Source organism: Pseudopodoces humilis, chromosome 3, assembly GCF_049639895.1.
Source record: "Pseudopodoces humilis isolate 2021_Gansu_Grassland_sample_001 chromosome 3, ASM4963989v1, whole genome shotgun sequence".
NCBI lineage: Eukaryota > Metazoa > Chordata > Aves > Passeriformes > Paridae > Pseudopodoces > Pseudopodoces humilis.
Window position 1 is genome coordinate 35,906,952 of NC_142202.1, and position 21,133 is coordinate 35,928,084.

At 38.0% G+C, this 21,133-nt stretch overlaps 1 protein-coding gene across 3 annotated transcripts in view; it reads right to left on the reverse strand.

The window, feature by feature from the left end:
* The window catches only part of HEATR5B (HEAT repeat containing 5B), a 58,234-nt gene that overhangs the window by 6,433 nt on the left and 30,668 nt on the right, over positions 1-21,133 (reverse strand). For all 3 annotated transcript variants that reach the window (XM_014255955.2, XM_014255954.2, XM_005526894.3), the window contains exons 24-34: positions 19,086-19,337; positions 16,932-17,113; positions 15,446-15,514; positions 13,105-13,284; positions 12,195-12,432; positions 11,311-11,571; positions 10,246-10,373; positions 9,915-10,059; positions 5,190-5,459; positions 3,231-3,455; positions 1,133-1,284 (exon numbers count right to left, since the gene is read on the reverse strand). In XM_014255955.2, the coding sequence (XP_014111430.1) occupies positions 1,133-1,284; positions 3,231-3,455; positions 5,190-5,459; positions 9,915-10,059; positions 10,246-10,373; positions 11,311-11,571; positions 12,195-12,432; positions 13,105-13,284; positions 15,446-15,514; positions 16,932-17,113; positions 19,086-19,337 (2,102 nt within the window). The remainder of the gene's footprint in view (positions 1-1,132; positions 1,285-3,230; positions 3,456-5,189; positions 5,460-9,914; positions 10,060-10,245; positions 10,374-11,310; positions 11,572-12,194; positions 12,433-13,104; positions 13,285-15,445; positions 15,515-16,931; positions 17,114-19,085; positions 19,338-21,133) is intronic.

Below are 21,133 nucleotides of genomic sequence, written 5' to 3' on the forward strand. Positions count from 1 at the left end.
GAGAGTGGACACCATTTGGCTCCTGCCCAAACTTGCTCTGTGTTACAAAAATAGTGGTAAGTTCCAGCTGACGGGCAGCTTTCCAGCAGGGCAGTGGGTGACGCTGTACTTCTCTCTCCCTATTCGTGTGTTTATACAGAGCTGAGAGAGAGTACGACATAAAAGTTTTGCTTAATACAACTGACATTTCCATTCACACAGTAAAATTCTAAGTACCTTTCCATCCAGAGTCCGGCTTCAGAATCAACTGAATTTTATGTTCATGCTGGAAAGCACCTGCCCTGCTATGGAGAATTATCAGTCTAAACAGGATTTTAAATGCCTCACTGTCACCCTAAACACATCCACATTTTTTGCATGTTTTTATTCTCAGGAATTTCTGCAGTGTTTGCTTGTGGAAACAGCATTGATTTTTCTCCTTAGCTCCCACCTGCAGATTTGTATACCCATTCAAACTGATACATATATGGCTGGAAAAGTAAAGCTTAACTATCCTACAGTGCATTAGCCTGCTTGAACCAAGTCAATCTACAACTTTTTAACTTTCCTGTTCAATTATAAAAAAATTCAGAAGGCGTTTCACAAAGGCAAGCCAAAGGGCAGAAGTGAAATTATGAGACAAATGAATCATGATCTGTAGATGTTCTGATGAAGCCCACAAATTTATATTTTTGCTCACAAACTGAGCTTTGTATGAACACACAAAATAAGCGCAGGTTTTGCACAAACAAATATAAAATTGATCAGAAATGTGGGCTGTAATTTTATCTATAAAAAAAATGGTTGAGTTTGTATTATAAAAGATCAACACTAATGTAGAAATGTCACCCCTCCATGTTAACCAACATTTTCATCTGATAAAACTTCATATACCGAAGACTGGTTTTGCCTTTTAAAAAGTTGCAGTCAAGAACCTGGCACAAGGCCATGAACACTTTATCTAGGAAGCACTAAGTTTGTGTTATTTTGCTCATGAGTTTCAATAATGCATTGTTGAAAATTCTAGTTATCTTGACAGCAGCATCAATCCCTGAAGTAAAGGCATCACAAAACATTCAGGATATGTGTTAAATATATCACAGTAAGTTTTTACTGGCTGCATATCATTCACATTCCTATAACATGATCTTACCCAAGGATCAGAAGAATTCAATGCACTTCTAAATCTGTTCATACATCCATTTTGTAAAGACTGCACTCCAATTATTTCAGTGCTTGCTGACCAGAGAAAGAGAGCAATAGCTGTAAGTATGCTTACTTCATCAAGAATAGGTTTAGAGGACTCTGAAAAACAAAACCAAACACGCTGTTAGCTTATTCCAAAAAGGCTTCAGCATTTATTTAGTAAAAGCCAGTGAACATAGATGAACTCACAAAGAGGAAACATATGTACTTGAAATTATTAGCAACTGGACATGCATTTACTTATTACAGTATCATTATTGACTCTGACTGACAAAAATCTGAACAATTCTATCCTAACAGTTGTTTTAATAAAGTAAGTCAAGCTTTCTGAAACTTAAGTATCAAGGAAAACATCATCACCCACACTTTTTCAGACCAAGTTCATGAAACAAGAGGAAAAATTGTATTTTTAGATACTTTCCCTGTTAAAGATCTACTTAACTTTTTTAAATCATTATCTGCAGCTGATATAGCAGAGTAAGAAATAGATATCCAGCATGGCAACAACTTTTACTTAACATGATGTTTCACAGAACAAACAGACTAGTTGATCTGACAGCCAACTGCCACGAACAGGAACAGTCCTACTTTAACCTTTCCTGCTTTTCAAATAGCCTGTATTTGCCATTGCTAATTTTTTTTTTTCCTTGCATAAGCTCTGTCTTCACAGATCTCATTCATGAATTCACAACAGGAACAAAAGTATGTATATTTATATATAAACTATTATGATATATATAAAAAACACTGTTCTGCTGGTCTGGTTGGCCACATGGGTTCTGCCCTCCCCTGAAAGGCATAAAAACAGCATAAGAGAACACTTAGGAAAGTGTACTGAAAGGCACAAAGCAGCAAAAGAGAAAAACAGAAAGACTGCCCTTTACAGATGTGAACTTGTCACTCAGCTGGCTTAGCCACAATGTGAAACCTCGCTTCAAAAAACTACTCTAAGCATTTTAAGAGACTATTTTTCTCAGATAATTTAAATAATTTTAAATTTACATAATTTAAATTTTATTGAATGATGAGGTTTGAAATTGAATGCAGTGGACCTTGCTTAGATTTTTGTGTGTGTGATCTATCACACTTCACAGAAGATTGGAAATGAAAACGTACATTCTTGCAAGGAACCAAGAAAAGTTTCTGAAGCCTGAAAAAAGGCCTACAGCCAGTGATGTTTCTGGAAAGAGGGCCTGTGAAATCTCTACAGTAACTAAAGGCTGGAACACAAGAGCTGATGTGACAAATCAAATTAGAAGTTTGGCTTGGTTAACACAAACCTAGTGATCCTCCCCCTTTGGACATTTCAGAATCATTTGCAATTACCTCCTCATTCCCAGTCTCTCACATGAGTAACTCCATTCAAGCCTCTCTTCACTCTCTACAAATGGCTCCTTGGCAATGTAATGGGATGTTTTTCTCACTGACTACCACTATGCAAATGACCAATCTTTGTGTCTCTCTTTTGCTAACCAGCAGCTAAGACTGTACATCTTTCTCACTTTTTGAAGGGCAAGGCAAAGCACCTATGTGAACTGGAAGAGGTGGTCTGCAGTTCTCTGAAGAGACAGTAACCACTGTGCTGGTGACTAACAGGGATTTTTTTGGCCAGGATTTCTTTCTCACCAAAGAAAGCTTTTAACAGTGTTGTGAGTATCCTACTCCAGTATGAACCTTGCCACAATTATCTGTGGCTGTCTTCCCACTCATTCACTTTAACACTGACTGTCATCAAGACTAAATGACCTGTGCCAGCATAAACCCTGAGAGCAGGGGCTGCCAGATGCATTGCAAAAGGGAAAACGTCTAACTGGAGTTTATGATCAACACTGACAAAGAAAATAGTCCAAACAAGGTCAAATCTGAGGTGGGAACTTCTGAGGTGTAACTACTTCGTTAAAGACAAAAAAAAGTGCTTTTCTTCAACACTGTCTATTAATGAACTGAGGACTTTTGCTCATTCAGGTCTTACATTAAGTTATAGTTGCTGTTTCATTACAGAAAAAACATTTTTTCTTGAATTTTAACTCTTGCACTGCACTTACCAGGCTGAGAGTCTTCCAAGATGGATGCAAGAGTGCTGCGAATAAGACCTGTCCATTGTTTCTGCGTTTCATCAGTCTTGACTGTTGGAAGAGTAACTATAGTTTTTATCCCTTGAAGAGCTGCAGTGACTGGAGGTGGGACCTGATTATCTGCTGACTTTACTGCTGTTTCTTTCAATACCCTTGTTATCAGAAATAGGATAGTGGGTAAGATTGTCATACACCCTAAAAAAAAGAAAAAATACGATAAAATAGAATTTCTAAAGTGTGGTAGATAACCTCTTTGTCTTTCCCAACATGTATGCATACAGTTGGAGACAAAGGAGATGAGATAAACTGCAATTGAGGTAACAAGTGATATGTGTCCTTCAACATTTAACCACCAAATTCATTCATCAGTACTACTGAAGCACATCATAACACAAGTCAACAATTGAAATGCTGCTGTCAGTTCAGGAATGATGATTTAGCTACTAAAGCTTTGTCCTACATGGATGTGATACATGGTACATCATCCAGACTGCTAACTACCTTAGAAACGGATCTACATATCACTAGGGTCCTATAAACAGCAAAAATAAGAGGTCTGGAAACAGGTATCCAAACTAAGTTACTGCACTTTCCAAGCAAGGTGGTGTGTGGTACAAACCCCAGATGCAAAGGAAAGTCTTTAGCACAAAGGCTGTAGGAGTTTCAATAACACATGTACACTTTAAGCCCCTACAGGGCTGAAATAAGAATGCTGTTGGGTTTAGTTAGGCATGCAAAATTAATCTACAGATCAGATCAGATTTTCAGACAGTCAAGCTTCTTTCCATATCTCTTCTATGCTTCATTTTCCACATCTGTGGAAAGACAAATCCTGCCATTTTCCTACATCTGGGAATGCTGTGAGGATAAATACATGAAGTAGAACGATTATGACAGGAAGGAGCTGCTCTTTAAACTAATAGTAGTTTCTGAACTACTTGTGGTGGCCACTTGCCAAATACTGGGAGTAACATCCTCACTCCAGACAACACAGAAGTAATAGTGTTAATCTTTTTGCCCAACCTCTTTCTCATCACCCTCACAGAAAAAAAACAAAAAAACAAACAAAAAAACTAAAAAAACAGGAATCAAATAAAAACAGGTCATTACTCCAACTCAAAATCTATTGTTCCTTAAAGAAGTGCAAGACAAAAATTTCTGTTTGAAGACAGGCCATATTGCCATTTGTGCGTAACTTTGTCCAAATATGTTATTTGCAGTGCACCTCATTAGGGGACCAACTTTAAAATGTCTTATATATATGACTGGGTGAAACTTCCTAAAGATTCTTGAGACAACAGTTAAGCAATTTGCTCTCCAAAAAGCAAAAGTCAAAGAGCACAGCTTCCCATGTAATTGTGTCCTTTACCCATGAACTTCAGTCAGTGCAATTATCCCAGCTCACACACATCCTTTGTGGCAGTCTTCCTGGGCAGAAGAAAGCTCCATTTAGTTTATAATCACATTGGGAATGACTGACAGCCAACGGCTGCAAGCCCAAGTGTACCACAGATTAATTGTGCTGTTTTTCCCTCAGTAGGATTGTCTTTTCATAGAGTTGCTGCTTTTCATGAACTTTTCAGGGATTTAATTACCTCCAAAATGTCTGTATTCTTTAACAATATGATTAAAATTGCCCAAAAAAGGTTTCAAAAGCATTAAAAAAAAAGGAAAAAAAAAACCCAACAATAAAATCAGATTGGTACAAAGCTAATTTCCTCAGTAAATCTGCAGCACACATGCAAACTTAAAATCAAATTTCCTTTATGCTGCTCACTAGAAAAGCCTGCACTTTTATGCAGTCAATCACCTAAATACACTTATTAGTAGATGGCCCTTAGAGCATTCATACCAAATATTTCCAGTTTGTTTTTAGCACCATATCCTCTCTGTGCTACCAATCACACATATTCTGTTACAATGCCTTACCTGCAGGAGAACACAGGGAAGGCAGGTCAGACAAAATATTAACGGTGGCAGCCACAAGACGAGCACTTTCCTCAGAGAGGTGGGATTTGGCAGCAACGTGACTTGGAGAATCCGATACTTTTGAACTCAGATGGGGCATGTGTCGTACTAGGATAAACATGAGCAATTCCATGGCTGAAAAGACTAGAGATTTTCCAGGCACAAGACCACCGCTCTCACCTCCCTCTCCTAAAGCAAGAGGATTTTCTTTTTCCTCATTATCATCTTCATCTGAAAAAGGAAAGAAATGTTTGAGGAGACAGTTAAGATCCCATACCAAAGATTACATGACACACTCTTCACAAGGAAGTTAAAAATCAAGAAGATAAAGCTGCTTTGCAGTAAGATAGGACAAACATGGCTCATGTCAGAATAAATGTTTTAGTTAGAATGACTTAAAGGGGTTTAAAATACCTTAGAAGTACTGTGACTGCAACAATACTTACTAAAAATCATTCTGGAACTAGAAAACAAACGCACAAAATAAAACTACGGTTAATTATTTTGCTCCTCTTAAAACTGATTATAAAATTAATAGCAATCAATGCCAAATAAACAGGAAGGACAATTTTATTTTTTTAATTTAATAGCTAATAATTAAATGTTCCACCCTGACAAAATCTTACTCTAGCTTAAATTGATTATGAAATAAGAGAACAGAAAAACACTGCAGGATTCTATGTCTAAGTTCACGATTTGAGTGTATTCAGTTCAAAAAGTCTCTCTTTTGATGGCAGCTTGGCCAGCTGCAGTCTTTCCTTCTCCCATTAAACAGCAGCAGAGATTCAGTAAGTCAAAGCTGGCCTGAACTACCCCTATAGAGCTCCTATGAATTTAAATGATTGCTACTGTTATCACATTCATCAATCTGAAAAAAGCAGCTTACTGGGCTGACAGTAAACAATTCCATTAATTCATATGAAGGAACAGAGCCTGCATTTTCAGTTGTGCTGGTTCCTCAAGTTCCAGCAAAATCTTCTCCCTGTTTTTATGTGAAAAATGGGCAAAAGCTATCAGTTGGTTTGGTTTTTTTATCAACAGTACATTGTGCCAGATTAAAATTTTCCTTAATAAGAGACTACTCTCTGGAGTTTACTTTCCTTCTTTCAGGTAACAGAAAACCTACCCAACTTAACCAGGTACCAATGAACTATTTGCCAACTTGCCTCTTGGAAACTAATTTACCTAGCAAAGATGGAAACAGTACATCTGAGATTTTTTAAGAAACGGTAAAGGGATGATTAAACAGGAAGACTCTCTCACTAAAAGTACCTCAGAAAGCAGCTTTCAGACTGCTGGTCAAGTGTTAGGTATCCCCAAGCATAGAGATACCACATTCCTGGGCACCTGCTCTACTGCTTCACCAGTCCAACAGTGATTAATTTTTTCCTTGTATCCCATCTGGATTTCCACTGCTGCAATTTCTGTCCATTGCTTCTTGTCTTTCCACCACATGCCTTTCAGAAGACTCTGAATTGGCCTTGTCTTTAAATCCTCTCTAAGACTGGGGATTGCTATTCTATCCCATATTAACCCTCTCTTCTGCAGACTAAAGAAGTTCAGCTCTCTCAGCCTCTCCTCATAGGTCACGGACTTCACCTCCCTAAGCAGCTTAGTGGACTTCCACTGAACTTCCTTCATGTTTGTCAATATCTATCTTACTCAGAATGAGGAGGAAAGGCAAAGTAAACTAGACACTGTTCCAGGTGAATCTTCATAACCGTATCCTTAATGCACTGGTCATGCTTTTCTAACACAGCCCAGAGTCATCAGCATTGCATAGGTTTCACACCAGAGATTCACACACAACTCCTCGTCTAGCCAATCTGCTATCCAATCTGTCAGCCCACAAGCCTATACCAATGCACATTCCATCCCAAATGCAGGATTTTGCATTTGTCTTTGCTGAACTTCAACAGGTTCTCAGACCTGCAGTTCAAAATTCCCCTAAAAGGCAGCACCACCCTCCAGCACACCCACCACTTGCCCAGTTTGGTATCATCCACAAATTTGCTGAGGGTACATTCTCTTCTATCTGTCCTATATGCTGAACAGTAGCAGGCCCAACACTGATCTCTACAGAGCACCAGTTGCAGCCAGCTGCCAGTCAGACTTGAATCACTAAACTCCATTCCAAGCAGAGCAGTCCAACAAATTATTCTCCAACTTTTCAGTTCACATCACTCCAACCTGACAATGATATTGTAGAGTACTGGGTCAAAAGCCTTGAAGAAGTCTAAGTAAACAATATCCATCACTCCGCCTCCAAAGCCAGTTATTTCAACACAGAGGTGATGAGGTATTAATTGCCCTCAGTAAGTCTGTGCTATTTCAAATCACATTATTCTACTTCATGTACTAAGAGGTTTCAAAAGAAATTTACTAAAAACCTTTCAACAAGCACAGCAGGTTTACTGGCAAGTTCACTCAAACCCCACCTTGCGTCTTACTCAAAGTTAGTCACAGCATCTCATTTTTGCCATTCATTGGAAAGCTTTCTTGAGCACCACAGCTTTTCAAAGATGACTACAACAAACTCAGCATGTCATCAGCCAGCTCCCTCAGATGCATCCCATCTGGTTTCAGGGTAAGGCTGGCTTTCTTGTGAGCAGTCCCTAACCGGATGGTCACCTGCATTTTTATTTTTTTTTTCTTCACTGCTCTACCCTAGGCTTGTTCATTAGACACAGGAGGAATAAGCAAAGAAGGTAATAGTGCCTTAGTTTTTCCTCTAGTGTGTTTTGTCGTTAGATCACTCAATCCATTCAGCAGCAGGTCCAAATTTCCTCTGCTGACAACAGATCTATAAAGTTGTTCTTGTCACACTGGATGTTCTCATCATCAGTCTCAGCTTCACCTGAACTGTGCTTTCCCAGTTCCACTCCTCCATACCCACGAAGTCTTCAGTAGTCTTCCTTGGCAGCTTGCTTCCATTTCCAACATCCATGCACTTCCATGTCACATTTGAGCTCAGTCAGAAGTTCCTGCTCAGCCAAATCAGCCTCCTGCCATGATCATTGTGAATGAGCTTTATTTTGTCACCAAATATGAATGAACCCTCTTCCCTTTGCCCTTCAGAAAAGCTTACCACAAGATTTCATCTACAAGCTCCCCGCATAAGCCAAGTAAGGCCAAAGCTTTTGCTCTGCTACTCATTTTCTTTCTTTCCCTTGAAATTATGACCTCTACTATCATATAGCTGGTACAGCCTGAACTACCATTAACCTCTGTAACCATTTCTTCTGTATAAGTGCAGAGCAAAACAACTGAGCCACACCCTTATTTGGACTGTCCAGCATCTGGACTGAGAAAGTCTGTGCTTCGTACACTTCTGAGTGTTAGCCTCCAGCAGTGTCACCCTTCCAGCACATGGCTGGATGGTAAAAGCCTCTCATGAGGCTCCCATAGCCTGACTGAAATGCTTCTTTTGGTTGGTTTAACATGGCTCCATTCACCTCCCCTTCTTGATCAGACAGCCTGTGGCTCCTGGCTGGTATCACCCTTCACTTTCTTTCAGTGTTACCAGTTCTGATCTGTCAAAATAGGACAGCTGGCTCCTCCTCTCTTGCCAGATCTCTGCCATGTTCTCCAACTGGATATATGGAGATAGTGGCTTTTGTTGCTGGAAGTCACAGTATTGCAGGCGCCACCTTCATGGAAGCATCATCCTCCAGGGCCATATTCCAGCATAGCCTATGGCTGTCCCACCTTCTGAGAAACATGGGACTTCAGCTCCTGCACGTGCAGGACCTCTGTGAAGAAGATTTAATTCCTCCATTTACCTTTCCTGACACCACAGGGTATGCTCACCTTCACAAACACTTCCTTCAGATCTCATAGGTGAGACCAATGTCACTTCTGCCCTGGCTGCACAGACAAGGCTCTGGAGCACAGGCACATCAGCATTTTCATCTGAATTTCAAACCTGGTCATTAGACCTCTGATGCAGCAGAGGTGATTGTCTCTCAGTCAGCAGACTGTGGTGTTGTATGTCACTGCCATCATTATGCTGACTCCAGCAGTCCTGTACAGTCTTGAGCAGCACTTCTGGGCAGCATGAGCATGCCTTTCCATGCCAACTGCCTAGCTCCTGTTGCACACCCTGTTCCCAGAGCTCCTGGCAGCTGACACGCCCTGAGTGCCCTGAATGTCAGTGAAGTAAGAACCCAGGTGCAAGTCTGCTCCTCTTCCTGGCAAGATCTCCTGGGCAGGCAACTTTTCATACTGGTTTCAGGAGTAGCTCACTCATCTCATGAATGTCAGTTGTGCCAGGGACACATCACAATACCCTGTACTTATGCCTAAACCATTAAACTTCAGAAATAAGGTAAATGAAGTGCTAAGGAGGGAATCAGAAGAGAAACATTAAGGAAACTGAGCAAGGTTTTAATAAGGGGGGTGTGCTGGGTATGGCTTGCACTACTCTTACTCCAGAAAAATTCATAAAAATCATGACATGAAATGAGAATGATCAGAGGAAGAAAAGATACACCTTACAAGAGTTAAGAAATCAGCATGTAATTATGAACACTATCAAAATTATCTGTGGAATACACAGCATTTTCCTCCTCAGTGTAACCATACTCTAATGCAACTTTCTTCATATTGGGAAAGGAGTTCCTTTCCCAATATGAAAATCTGTTGCTTATTTACTCTGCAAAGCAAGCCGTGTTTTCAGAATCTTACTTAGTGTGTTCCTTTTTTCCTGCAAATAATCTTGAGCTGCTCTTACTATCTGCTGGACAACTCCTGTAACCAGTAGCTGGACTGAAGGAGGGTCCCAGGTCAGGAGGAGTCGGTGAAGCACACTCAGGAGTTCAACACCAAGGAGCTGCAGCAAAACAAAATACAGAGAAAAACATTAATCAGGACTAAACAATTCCCAATTGTTATGTCACTTGCTTATGACGAACAAATGCTTTTCTCACACAAAAAATAATTACAGTTCTTGTAACCATCATAGATGAAAGACCAAGACATAGAAAAAGCTGATTATTACAACATGCTCATACACTACCTGATCCTCTGCAATATGGATCCTGGCACAAGGGGAATCCAATAAAGTATGAAGTGCTTGTAAGCAAGATGTAACATGCTCTACAGGCTCTTCAGGTCTTGGGGAACACAGAAACTGTATACTAACACCTGAAAAGAGCAATAATTAAAAAGATTGTTAACATCATCATAAAAACAAGGGTTTTTTTAAAATTTTTTTCTAAGTATGGCAAGTTCTTAACAACTTTAGAAAAAAAAATGTTTTTCTCAATTCTTTTTCCTTTCAATTAACAGAGGGTCTATGCAGAAGAAATGTATTTGCTTCCTCTTCTGCATCACATCTTGCCCAAAATTTGTCAGGATAAATAATACACAGAGACAACAAGCAATTTAAGATTACGGAACAGAAATCCATACTTTGTTCTAAGATCTGTAACTCAGTTATGTGAAACCTTCAGTTGTCAAATGAGTTTCATTTTTTTGAACTCCTTTATATGTAAAGACAAATTAAATTAACTTAAGCTCCAAAAATCACACAATATTCATCTTATACACATAGCACTTAATTCTGGATTTAAACATCTACATCTCAGCAAACTGCTGGCATTCCTCAGAATAAGAGATTACATCCACTTCTTAAAACTGTTAAGTAACAACAAAGGTGAATGCTACTCCCAGATGAAAAACTGATGCAAAAGCTACTCCATGTGACTTGCCAAATATCAGTCTCTATTAAGCAGCATTCTTATAAGGGTGTGTATTTTAATTAACCTCATAGCTTTTGCATCTTTGAAGCATAACATTTTGTATTACCTGCATTATACTACAGTGTAGATCAGTTCCTACTCATTTTATTCAATTACATAAATCACAGTAATCACACTGACAAATATTCTGTCAAAGCTACAAAGAACACAGAAGGCAGAGAGATAAAAGGGAGGATGAGACAAAGATTTTCAAAACTTTACTGTCCAGACATGTAATGAATTTTGACCTTCACCAATTTCAAGAAAAGTATCTTTTGTCATTTTCATAGCATTTCATACCATAACATGCTGCTACTGCATTCTAAACTTGTAACTCTTACCCAAAATTAAATGCATTCGATCTTTGTTTATCTCTGGCAAAGATTTAGTGGTAGGCGGAGTTCCAGGCGTCTGGTTTAACATAATGGATGTAGCACGTTTCTGAGAATTGGGCATTGCTGCAGCGGTGTCTTCTGTTGATTCTGACACATTAAATCCTGTACTGTTTAGCCAAAGTGCCACTGCATGTAGTATGGGAGCCCAGGAGTTTCGGTAATGCAGTCTAGCTGTGTCAATTGTTTCTGGAGTGTAAAATGCTCCTCCTGTTAAATTAACAAAGCAAAGGTAAATTCTGAAATTCTCTGCAAGTAACAGATAAAAAAATTAAATTTATTAGTATATTTACTCTGGGTGTGCTTGATCATAAACATAATCAGGTGTAATACTTGTAAGTGGCAGTACATGCCAATTCTCCTTCTGTAGTAGCAATATTAGTACCTCTCATGAGAGAGTGCACTGGCCTCAGTAAAGCAGTAAGCAGAGAGCAAGAAAGGCAGGCACAGTCATCGGGTCTTGCAGCATTTTTAATCTAGAGCATTCACTCTTAACTCAGTAAAATACAGTGTCTGCTCTAATTTCAGGGGCTATGTTTCTCATACAGCCAAAATCTTTTTGCATTTGGTAACAAAGTATTAGAGATAAAGAAGTACTCTTAATTCTACGAAGACATGATTTTAATGATTTCAGTGATTTAAATAAAGAGGATATTCGCAAATTGAAGGAAAAAATATTCAAAGTTAGGAAATATTGCTATTACATGCTCAGGCAGAAATTTATCACTTGCATAAAAAACACGCATGCCAAATAATTTATAGAATAATTCTGAATGTCCAGCTACAGTCTTCTTTCTGTTTTGCAAAGCACAAAAAGAGATTTCAGTGCATACCATCTGGTGGAAGCTGGGTAGCAAATTCAGCTGGTAAAGTTAAAAGAGCGTAATCTTTCAGTGCAGCCAACCAGAGACGGCTCAGTGCAGGCAGTTCAGGTTGTACAAGTGTTATCAAACTGTCTGGTGGCAACTCATCCACACTACCAAAATCATCCTCATCCTCCTCTGTGCTCTTTAAAACACGCTTTGGTTTGGTTTCTGCTTCTTTCTTAATTTTCATGGCAACGACATATACCTAGAAGTAAAACACGTCAAAGTATGTACTGTGAGATTCTAAAAGGAAAAGAAAGCAGCAGCCTTTACCACACAAATGGAACAGATTCCATACAGATAAAATTCACCAGAAAATTACTGAAAAAAAGAGATTTTCAATACAACTCCATTTTATTGAAATCCTTTCTTTTACTTCTACCAGTATATATATAATGTTTAGGTTCATAAACAGGTCTTTCCTAAAACAATCTGGCCATACACTTTCTTCCTAAAAATGTGTCAATTCTAAACTCTTGACAGTGTTAACTAACTAGTTAGTTAACTAGTTAACTAACTGCAATGTTTTCCAAGAATATAGTTTATGGCTGTTTGATTTTTAGGGTTTTTTGTTTTCTTGTTTGTGGGGTTTTTTATCCAAGTTTAAGCGCAGTAAGATGGGAAGAAATTAAAAATCTGATAGGGTATGAGTGTGTATTTGTATAGAGAAGAATGCAGTAAAACAAAGGACAATCAAGCCTCAGTGTAAATATGGCTCAACAGAATGGCAGAGAAAGATACTGAGTTTAAAACATCCCAGGAGCAGAACTGCACAAGAGGTTAGGAGGAAGGCATGTACAGCCAGTGTGGGGTGTGAGGCTGCTATTACATTGTAAAATGTTTCCAAACTTTTACAGATTTAATGGTCATTGTTTACCTCAGCCCATGCTTTCAGAACTGCAAGCTTTTCCATAGTGGTCGCGCTCTCTCGGTAAAGCTGGCTAGAAGATCCCTTTCCTGCTTGCACTTTATCCAGGGAAGAGACAAGAAGGTTGTGAACTCGGCGAAGATCATTCAGGTCACTTACAACCCCACTTCCTATCCAAGCGCTACATACCTAGACAACAAAGTTTAGAATCATTCTAAACTAGCAACAACCTTATATTATAAATGAAAAAAAAAAATAAATTAGTAAGAAAACCAAACCCAAAACAACCACCAGGAAAGCTTAGCCTCTGTCTTCCTGCCTAAGACAAATCAATTAGGTTTTCTTCTTTTTTCTCCCCACCCATGACAACAGAATTACTCAAGACAGTGGTTATAAAGGCTATATTTGCAATGCACATTACAAGGGAACTTAAGAGACATGGAAAATATTTTTATAATTTTTCGATCTTCCATAAATAGGATATAACAAATTTTTTATTCTGTTCCCAAATATCTGGTCAAATCATTCAGGTAATGAGTCACTACATTCTCTGTCAGGAATATACTGGACAGCAATCAACAAAAGTGTATCTTTAAAACCCCTCACATCTCATATCAATATATAAGGCTCCATACTAGTGGGAAGCTTTCAAATAATTAATGTCAAGAAAACACCCAGAAATTATTTGAAAGCTTGAGCTATGATTTGGAACCCACAGTTCTACACCTAGAACAATCTGTCCACAATGGTGGACAGACAGTTGGGCGTCTCTCAACTTTTCATTTGAATTAAATGGATCTAAACAGGTACTTAAAATAACAAACATCACAGATTGCCTGCTCCTGACTAATGCTATACATTGGCACTCATCCTCTGAAACACATTCATGCCAGACATAATGCAGGCAATAGAAGAACTCTAGTGCAGTTGCTTTTTTACAAAGAGAAAAAGGGACAAATTCTTTCAGAAGAGCTGCTCTTATTCTGGAGGTTATTCTACAAGGATAAGGATCAGAAGCAAAAAAACTCACAAAACTCAAGCAGTTCAGGTTTTACTTCTTTTTTAAAGGCATTTTTGACCTATCTCCAATTATTTATTTTTCTTTTAGAGAATCAGTTCCATGAAATCCTTTGGAGAAGGAACTCTCCCATGATCTGGAATGATGGACATACTTATAATAACTTCAACACAAACACTAAAGGTGTCCCAAACAGGTACAGGACAAAGCTGTTGAAAACTTCTCACAAAACTGTTATTCATTCACAGTAGGAATAAGACCAGCTTCAATCCTGCTGCTGAGCAAGTCAACATCTGTTTCACTAATGACATAAAACTATAACAACATCCACTCCTTCAGGGAAGCCCAACACTGTCCATGTAACTTCTAGAGAGTTAAATATCCAAACCTAACCTCCAACCATTTGATCGTGTAAACGCACACATCTGCTTTGAAATTGCTTGAATAGAAAAGATTTTGACAAGTTATAAACAATGTTAAATGTTTTCACACAAACTGCTTCTTCACGTAAACATGCAGAAACGTTCTGTAAATCAGGATGAATATATTTTGTCCTACATGTACATACCAAGATATGCCATAATTGATCTATCCTTGCAAGTTTTGCTGAAATTTAAGTGTGTAAAAGAACAACACAAAATCACACTCCTGATGACCCAAATTTACTAAACAAAACTCAGAAACACAGAGTTATCATTTTAAAACTTATGTCTGCATAGATAACAAAACTGCTGCTTTAAACCACAGTAGTTTCTTTAGCTCTAAAAACCACTTACTACTACAGCTATGCTCCTGCTAGTTGATTCAAACTGCAGTACACAAGATCACACACAAGAAAACAATGCCACGCACATCCAAAGGAAAAAAATCTTTTAGCAAACTTTCACTGACACATGGTTACTATGACTGTAATGAGAATGCTCAGATCTTCTAAATTCTGAACTAGAGCATTAAATTAAACTGAAGTTTAGGGTTTGAAAGTAAATTATCAGTAATCCAAATATTTGATCAGACTGAAAGACGAAATAAACTTCCACTGGTCTCATTAAGCAAAGGGTTTTTTTTTGGTTTTTTTTCTTCTTTTTTCATGCAGGATTGACATGAAGACATAGTTTGTCCCAGATACATTTTTTGATGCAGCTCCCTAAAAGAACTTCTGCACATCTGAGGAACAAAATATATTACTATGAAACTCAAAAGATGTTGCAAAAACATCACAGCTTAAGCTTACAGCATCTCCCAGCCATTTGATACTATTTCTCTTTCGCATCCTTCTTCCAAAGAGAAAGAAAATTAATTTTGCTTATAATATGTGAATGTTTTCCACTGTACCTGACAGGCCTTTGCAGTTATATCAGATGGTGTGTCTTGGGAAAAAGCTGGCCTCAGAGCAGCTCCAACCTGTTAATAAGAAGGGTAGTTAAAAATACAGCTACAATAAGGACACAGTGTTGTTTATCTCACCTTGTTTAAGGCTCAAGGACAAGTGAACAAGCAAGACAAGATTGCCAAATTTCGCATTGTAATTACATCCCAAAATCATCCTTGCTGTCTAGCAAACATGTGCAATAGCATGCTTTAAACAACAACAACAAAGTCTTAAACTACTTTTTTTTTCTGCTTAGCCATTGCCTTTTTAAGTCTCAACTACCTCTGTGAAATACATGGTATTATCTTCCCTCTAATTAATGAATATCCTTTTAATTATTACAGTATTACAGGTGCAACTTCTGCTGAGGATCAATAAGGCAACAACAATCTGATGTCCAAAGGAACAGCAATGTGAAAATAAATGTTTATGGCTGGATTTGCATCAAGTCTGCAAAGTGACAAATACTGACTGAAACATGCCTTTTAAGCCATTGCTATAAGGTAGTATTTTCCTGAAACAAAAGGAACCAAGTCCAAAAGAAAGAAACAATTGTTACAGCACTACAGAAGGAAGAAAAAGGCAAGAAGGAAAAGGATGAAAGTCTGCCTTTAAAAAGTATTTGGAAAGCTCTTGAAGACAGAGTGAAAACAAAAGGGGTGAAAGAGTTTCTATGCAACAAAAAAAGCACAGTAATATCCCCTAATAAATCTTTAATTGCCCACTTCCCAGTGATATACTTTTGTAGTTTTCATTTAAACAGATGTATATTCATGAATTCCCAAGAAAACAGATTTATTAGATTAAATCTAGAACCGAGTGAACAATATTTTTCAATACTTAGTTCTACCAACTATTAGCCGCTTTTACCAAAAATTAAATGTAACTTACAATATTTGGCTTTCAAGCTACTGAATTTCAATTTTATCAGCTACTAAATTACAATAAATAGAATGAGATACAAAAATAAAATTTGAAGGAGTATCGCACCATATTAGGAACAGCGATAAGTGCAACACTGACTCCCTTGGCTGCATTGTCCAAGAGAGAAAAGTTTATTAATCTTCTTTTATACACATGTTCGAGAAGGTCCGAGAGGTAAAATTCTCATTGGTCATTAAAGCAACACATTACCATCATTGTTTAAGTGGCACACCACCCCTTGACTAAACAACACCTGCAGATTGTTGTCCTTTACCAAGGACTGTCTGGATTCTTTTTTATGCTTTCCCAGGCCAGAGTGAGAAGCCTGTGTGACTTAGTTTCACCCAGCCTCTGTTCCCTGCTTGCTTTTTGCATTTAGTATCCACAAGTGAGTCTCTGTGCCACATTTTCACACACAGAAAAATCTCCTCACAGCTTTTTTTGAAAATACAAAATGTTCTCAAAGCTAATACTGGCATATTGGCATAAATACATGATTTCCTGAACTTATGAAGGAGGTCTCACATTTGCCTGATACTGCTCCAGTATCACATGGCCTGGAAACTCTGGCTCGGGAACAGATGCAAATTTCTTGATAATGTCCTCAAGAGCTTGAAGCCCCGCCATCCGTAGCTGGTTGCTGTGGTCAGTGGCAGCCATGAATGCCATTCGGATAAGGTCAGAGAGATGCAGTACTAGGAAGTCATCTTAGAGCAAAACAGAAAGAACTATTTAGTAACTTAAAAGACAGCTAACATGATGAATACTTGCAACATTTTCCTCATTGACATGCATTAATTTTGTCTATTTGTTTTGAAAGGTCCAAATTCAATGCTTAGAAGAAGCAGGAAAAAATGTAACCTAGCTTTCTTTCTCTCTTGTTTTCCACTTCCCCATCCCTGCAACGTTGATTCTATGACTGTTCTTCCTAAGAAAGCTTTAAAAACTGAGCAGAAATTGTATAGAATGAAGTACGTAAATGTGGCTAAGTAGCTTAGAATATATTAAGACATTTAGTAAAGCTAATCTGAATGATCCCCCAAACATACAGAAAATCTTCAAGGTAATTCCTGCTCCTGCTCGAGTCCTTTGCTTACAGTGACCCCTGCTGATGTTAAGCTTAAACACCTAAAACTGAGTATGCCTCTAGTTCTCCTCTCAAAAACCACATCTAAGACTGTAAGCATGCAGATGAGAAAAACACACAGCTTGGTAACATTTCCGAAAGGATTATTCTTCTCTATGTATTCATTTTGTTTCTTTTCTTACTCTCAATTTGAAATTACCATGTGTTGTAAAACTAACATGAAAATAAATTATTTAACAACATCCTCTGTGACTAATGAAGCCCATAAATTGCCTAAGATATTTTCAAGTCTCAAGGTAAAAAAGGAAAATGATTTTGTGGCTGAAGCTTTTCAGAGGCATATCAGTAAATAAAGATTAAAAATCGCTTACAAACTCCAGTGATAAAGTCTGCACTTACTTTTTCAGACCATGAGAGTCAATAGTAAAATTTGAATATTTTAGAAGCTGCATTTGGGGGGGCAGAAGATTACTGAGTTTTCCTTTTTTACCATGATACCACACACATCAAAGTTCACTTTAAATAAATACAGATAAAATTCTCCAGATTATGATATGCAATTCTCTGCAGGACCCTATAAGCAGCAGTTATTTCATTATTTTCTTTGTAATACAATGCCATGACAAAAACTTCCCTGAAATTGTTCCTTCCTAGTTTTCAGTGGCCTTGGCCTCAAATCAAGTCAAAAACCAGATTCTCACAAAAGCAATGCACAGTGCTGGAACCAGGCTGTACTAAGGCAACAAAGGCAAAGACCTGTAACTCTCCATATCATAACAGACATCCTCAGTAACAAAGACATCAATATCCATTAATGTCACACATTCTAGGATGCTCACAATATTAATCCAACACACACAAAATCCTCATGACCACTACACAGGTAGACTCAAAAAACCACAGACATGGACAACTCAAGGACAAACACCTCATGCTATCTGAAAAACATTTATTCACAAAACTACTATGCCATCAAGGACATCTCGATTTTGATCCTCTAACACACAAAACTATCTCTGGAGCATGAGCTTGAACACTAAGACTTAGCACTGTTGTGGATACCAAAAGAACGAACTTTATAAAGTAGTCTTTTTATAACCACCCCCTCCACACACATCCCCCTCTCTCTATAACCAATGCCATAGCAATAATTACCTAGCTTGATCCCTTCTTTTTTCTTTTCCAGCATCTCTTCAGATTGGAGATGCTAAAATAATCTCAAGTTGAATTCATTGCTGTCATTACATTAAACTCTGAAAACACTCCCAGCTTGCCCTTAGCTAGAAGCTATTGCTTCTGTTTCAGAACTGAGAAAAATCTTTGCATCTCTAAGGTTTTTTTTCCCCTAAGCAGACCAGTCTTTCAGAACTGCTATGTTCCAGAAAACCTCATTCTGTGTGCTCATGGTACTGTAACTACTGTGGTTATAAAGACACAGTTTCATTGACTTTTGCTGGGCATTTCCTTTGGTTTTAGCCAATTGAATGAAAGAATAAGTGCTTATTTTTTTTCTTGGTTGTGTAATCTTAAGCTGTAACAAGGTGTCAAAATTAAAATAAAAAATTAAGAATAAAACCAAAGCACGCAATTACTTTTTGGGTTTTTAAGTCTGGCTGAACGAGCCAGCGCGAGGTCGAAGTGTGCCTTGTTGGCATTCTCACACAGCATGATAACTCGGCACAGACAGTCTGCTGCGAACACTCGAGTGGCCCAGCGAGGCGCTACAGAAGGCTTGGATTTGTCCTCTTCACCCAAGGTGGTAAACATTGTGTCATCATCCATCTCATCCTTCTTCTCCGACTCCTCATCCTTCCCTCCTCCCAAGGGAGCAGCAGTGCTCATGTCTATGACATGGAACAATTACAAGGAAGAAAAACATGTCACTGTTAAAATCCACAGAAGGCAGTTAAGGACATGAGTTCAAATCTTTCCTTACACTGAGATTCAGAACAGACTAATTCTTCTGTAGAAACATTTGACAAATGTCCAAAAGCAAGAGCGTATCATTAAAATAAATGGTTTTCACTTCTCTTCTGGGTTAAATTACTCTTTATTTATCTTACATGATACAAGATAAATTCCTATAACATTAATTCTCCACAGTTACCAATTATAGCTGAATCCCGTATCTAAATTGCTCAGCTTTGTAAATTAACCCATTAAATTGCCAATACACAGGATAAGGTTCAGAATTAAAAGAATTATCAGGCTCAGAATAAAAGAATCAGCTTAGCTTTGAATTATTCAGCTCCCATTTCAAGTGGAAGACGAAAACAAGTTAAACTGAAACAAAATTACAAAGCTCCATGCCATGGGACAGCTATATAGCCAAGCAGGCCACTGATAGAACCCAAAAATGTGATTAACATTCAAAAAATTCTTTTCTCTAGGTGTAGGTTTGAGACTTTGTTTCAGAAAATAAAAATAATTTCAGCCATCACATAAAAAACGAAAAGCTGAACATGGACCAGAAACTCCCTTATCAAACATGCATATATACTTCTGCTATTCAGAAATAAGAGTGTAAGTCCTTAATGACAAGGTCTAAATTAGCAAAATGCCAAAATACTGACAAAAATTACTCCAGCAACAATTAGAGGACAATTAAAGGAAATTATTACAATGCATGCTCCTTAGGAACTAAGGAATGCTTCTTAGAAAGTCTAAATTTAAGCAACTGAAGAGCCAAGATATTCAATAAAGGAAAAGGCTGTGGCAAATCAAACATGGATGATGCCAATTCATAACAACAGCGTTTTGAGAAGGCATCCAGGACCTGGATGCGGCTGATTTGTAAATCTCTACTTAAAAGCCAACCATTTTGGTCATATGCCAGTTACTTGGATCAAAGGAGCTCAAAGTGAAGTTGCTGGCTTACAATACACATGAGAGTAATTCATTTAAATATGGTTTTCTCCGAGACATGTCTCCGACTAATAACTAAATAAGAAATTGGGCAACCATGTTAAAAACTTTCAGATCCATCCCACATTAAATAACAAAAGGACATGCCAATTTAAAACTCCGGAAATGAGGTCTTTCTCACTGGGCAGGTTTGTGGTAACTACATTGCATAAAGAAGTTATTGGTAGCATTACTCATCAGTAAATGTAAATCTGGCAGCATTTAGAAACAGCTTCAGGATGAACTCACACATGCCAATAAACAAGTATAAATGTAAGGGAAATGAGCAGATTCTGCGTCATAGCCATCCTACAGGCTGAAAAACAGGAATAAGGTCTCAGAGGACAAAATCTGTGCAAACGAATCTGCAAAGCTGAATAACAAACAAAATTTCTATCACCATGGTAACCTATCATCACATCAGTAATTCACACAACCTCATAAAAGAAAGCTCAGAATGTGTACAGGAGTCTTCTCTCTGTACAATCCTGATGTATACAGGCTAAAAAGAATGTCTGCTTTCACTAAGACACTGAAATATCAGATTTCCAAACACCTTTCTTCCCCACTGGAAATCCTACATCAAGCAGCTAACTTTTTACTTTCACGAGCAGTATACTGACACTTAACATTGATAATTCCTTCTTTCTGTGGCAATTTAATTGCACAATAATCAAAGTTCTGTATATAATATAACCTACATCTTAACTAGGATAAAAGACAAGCTCCAAACCAG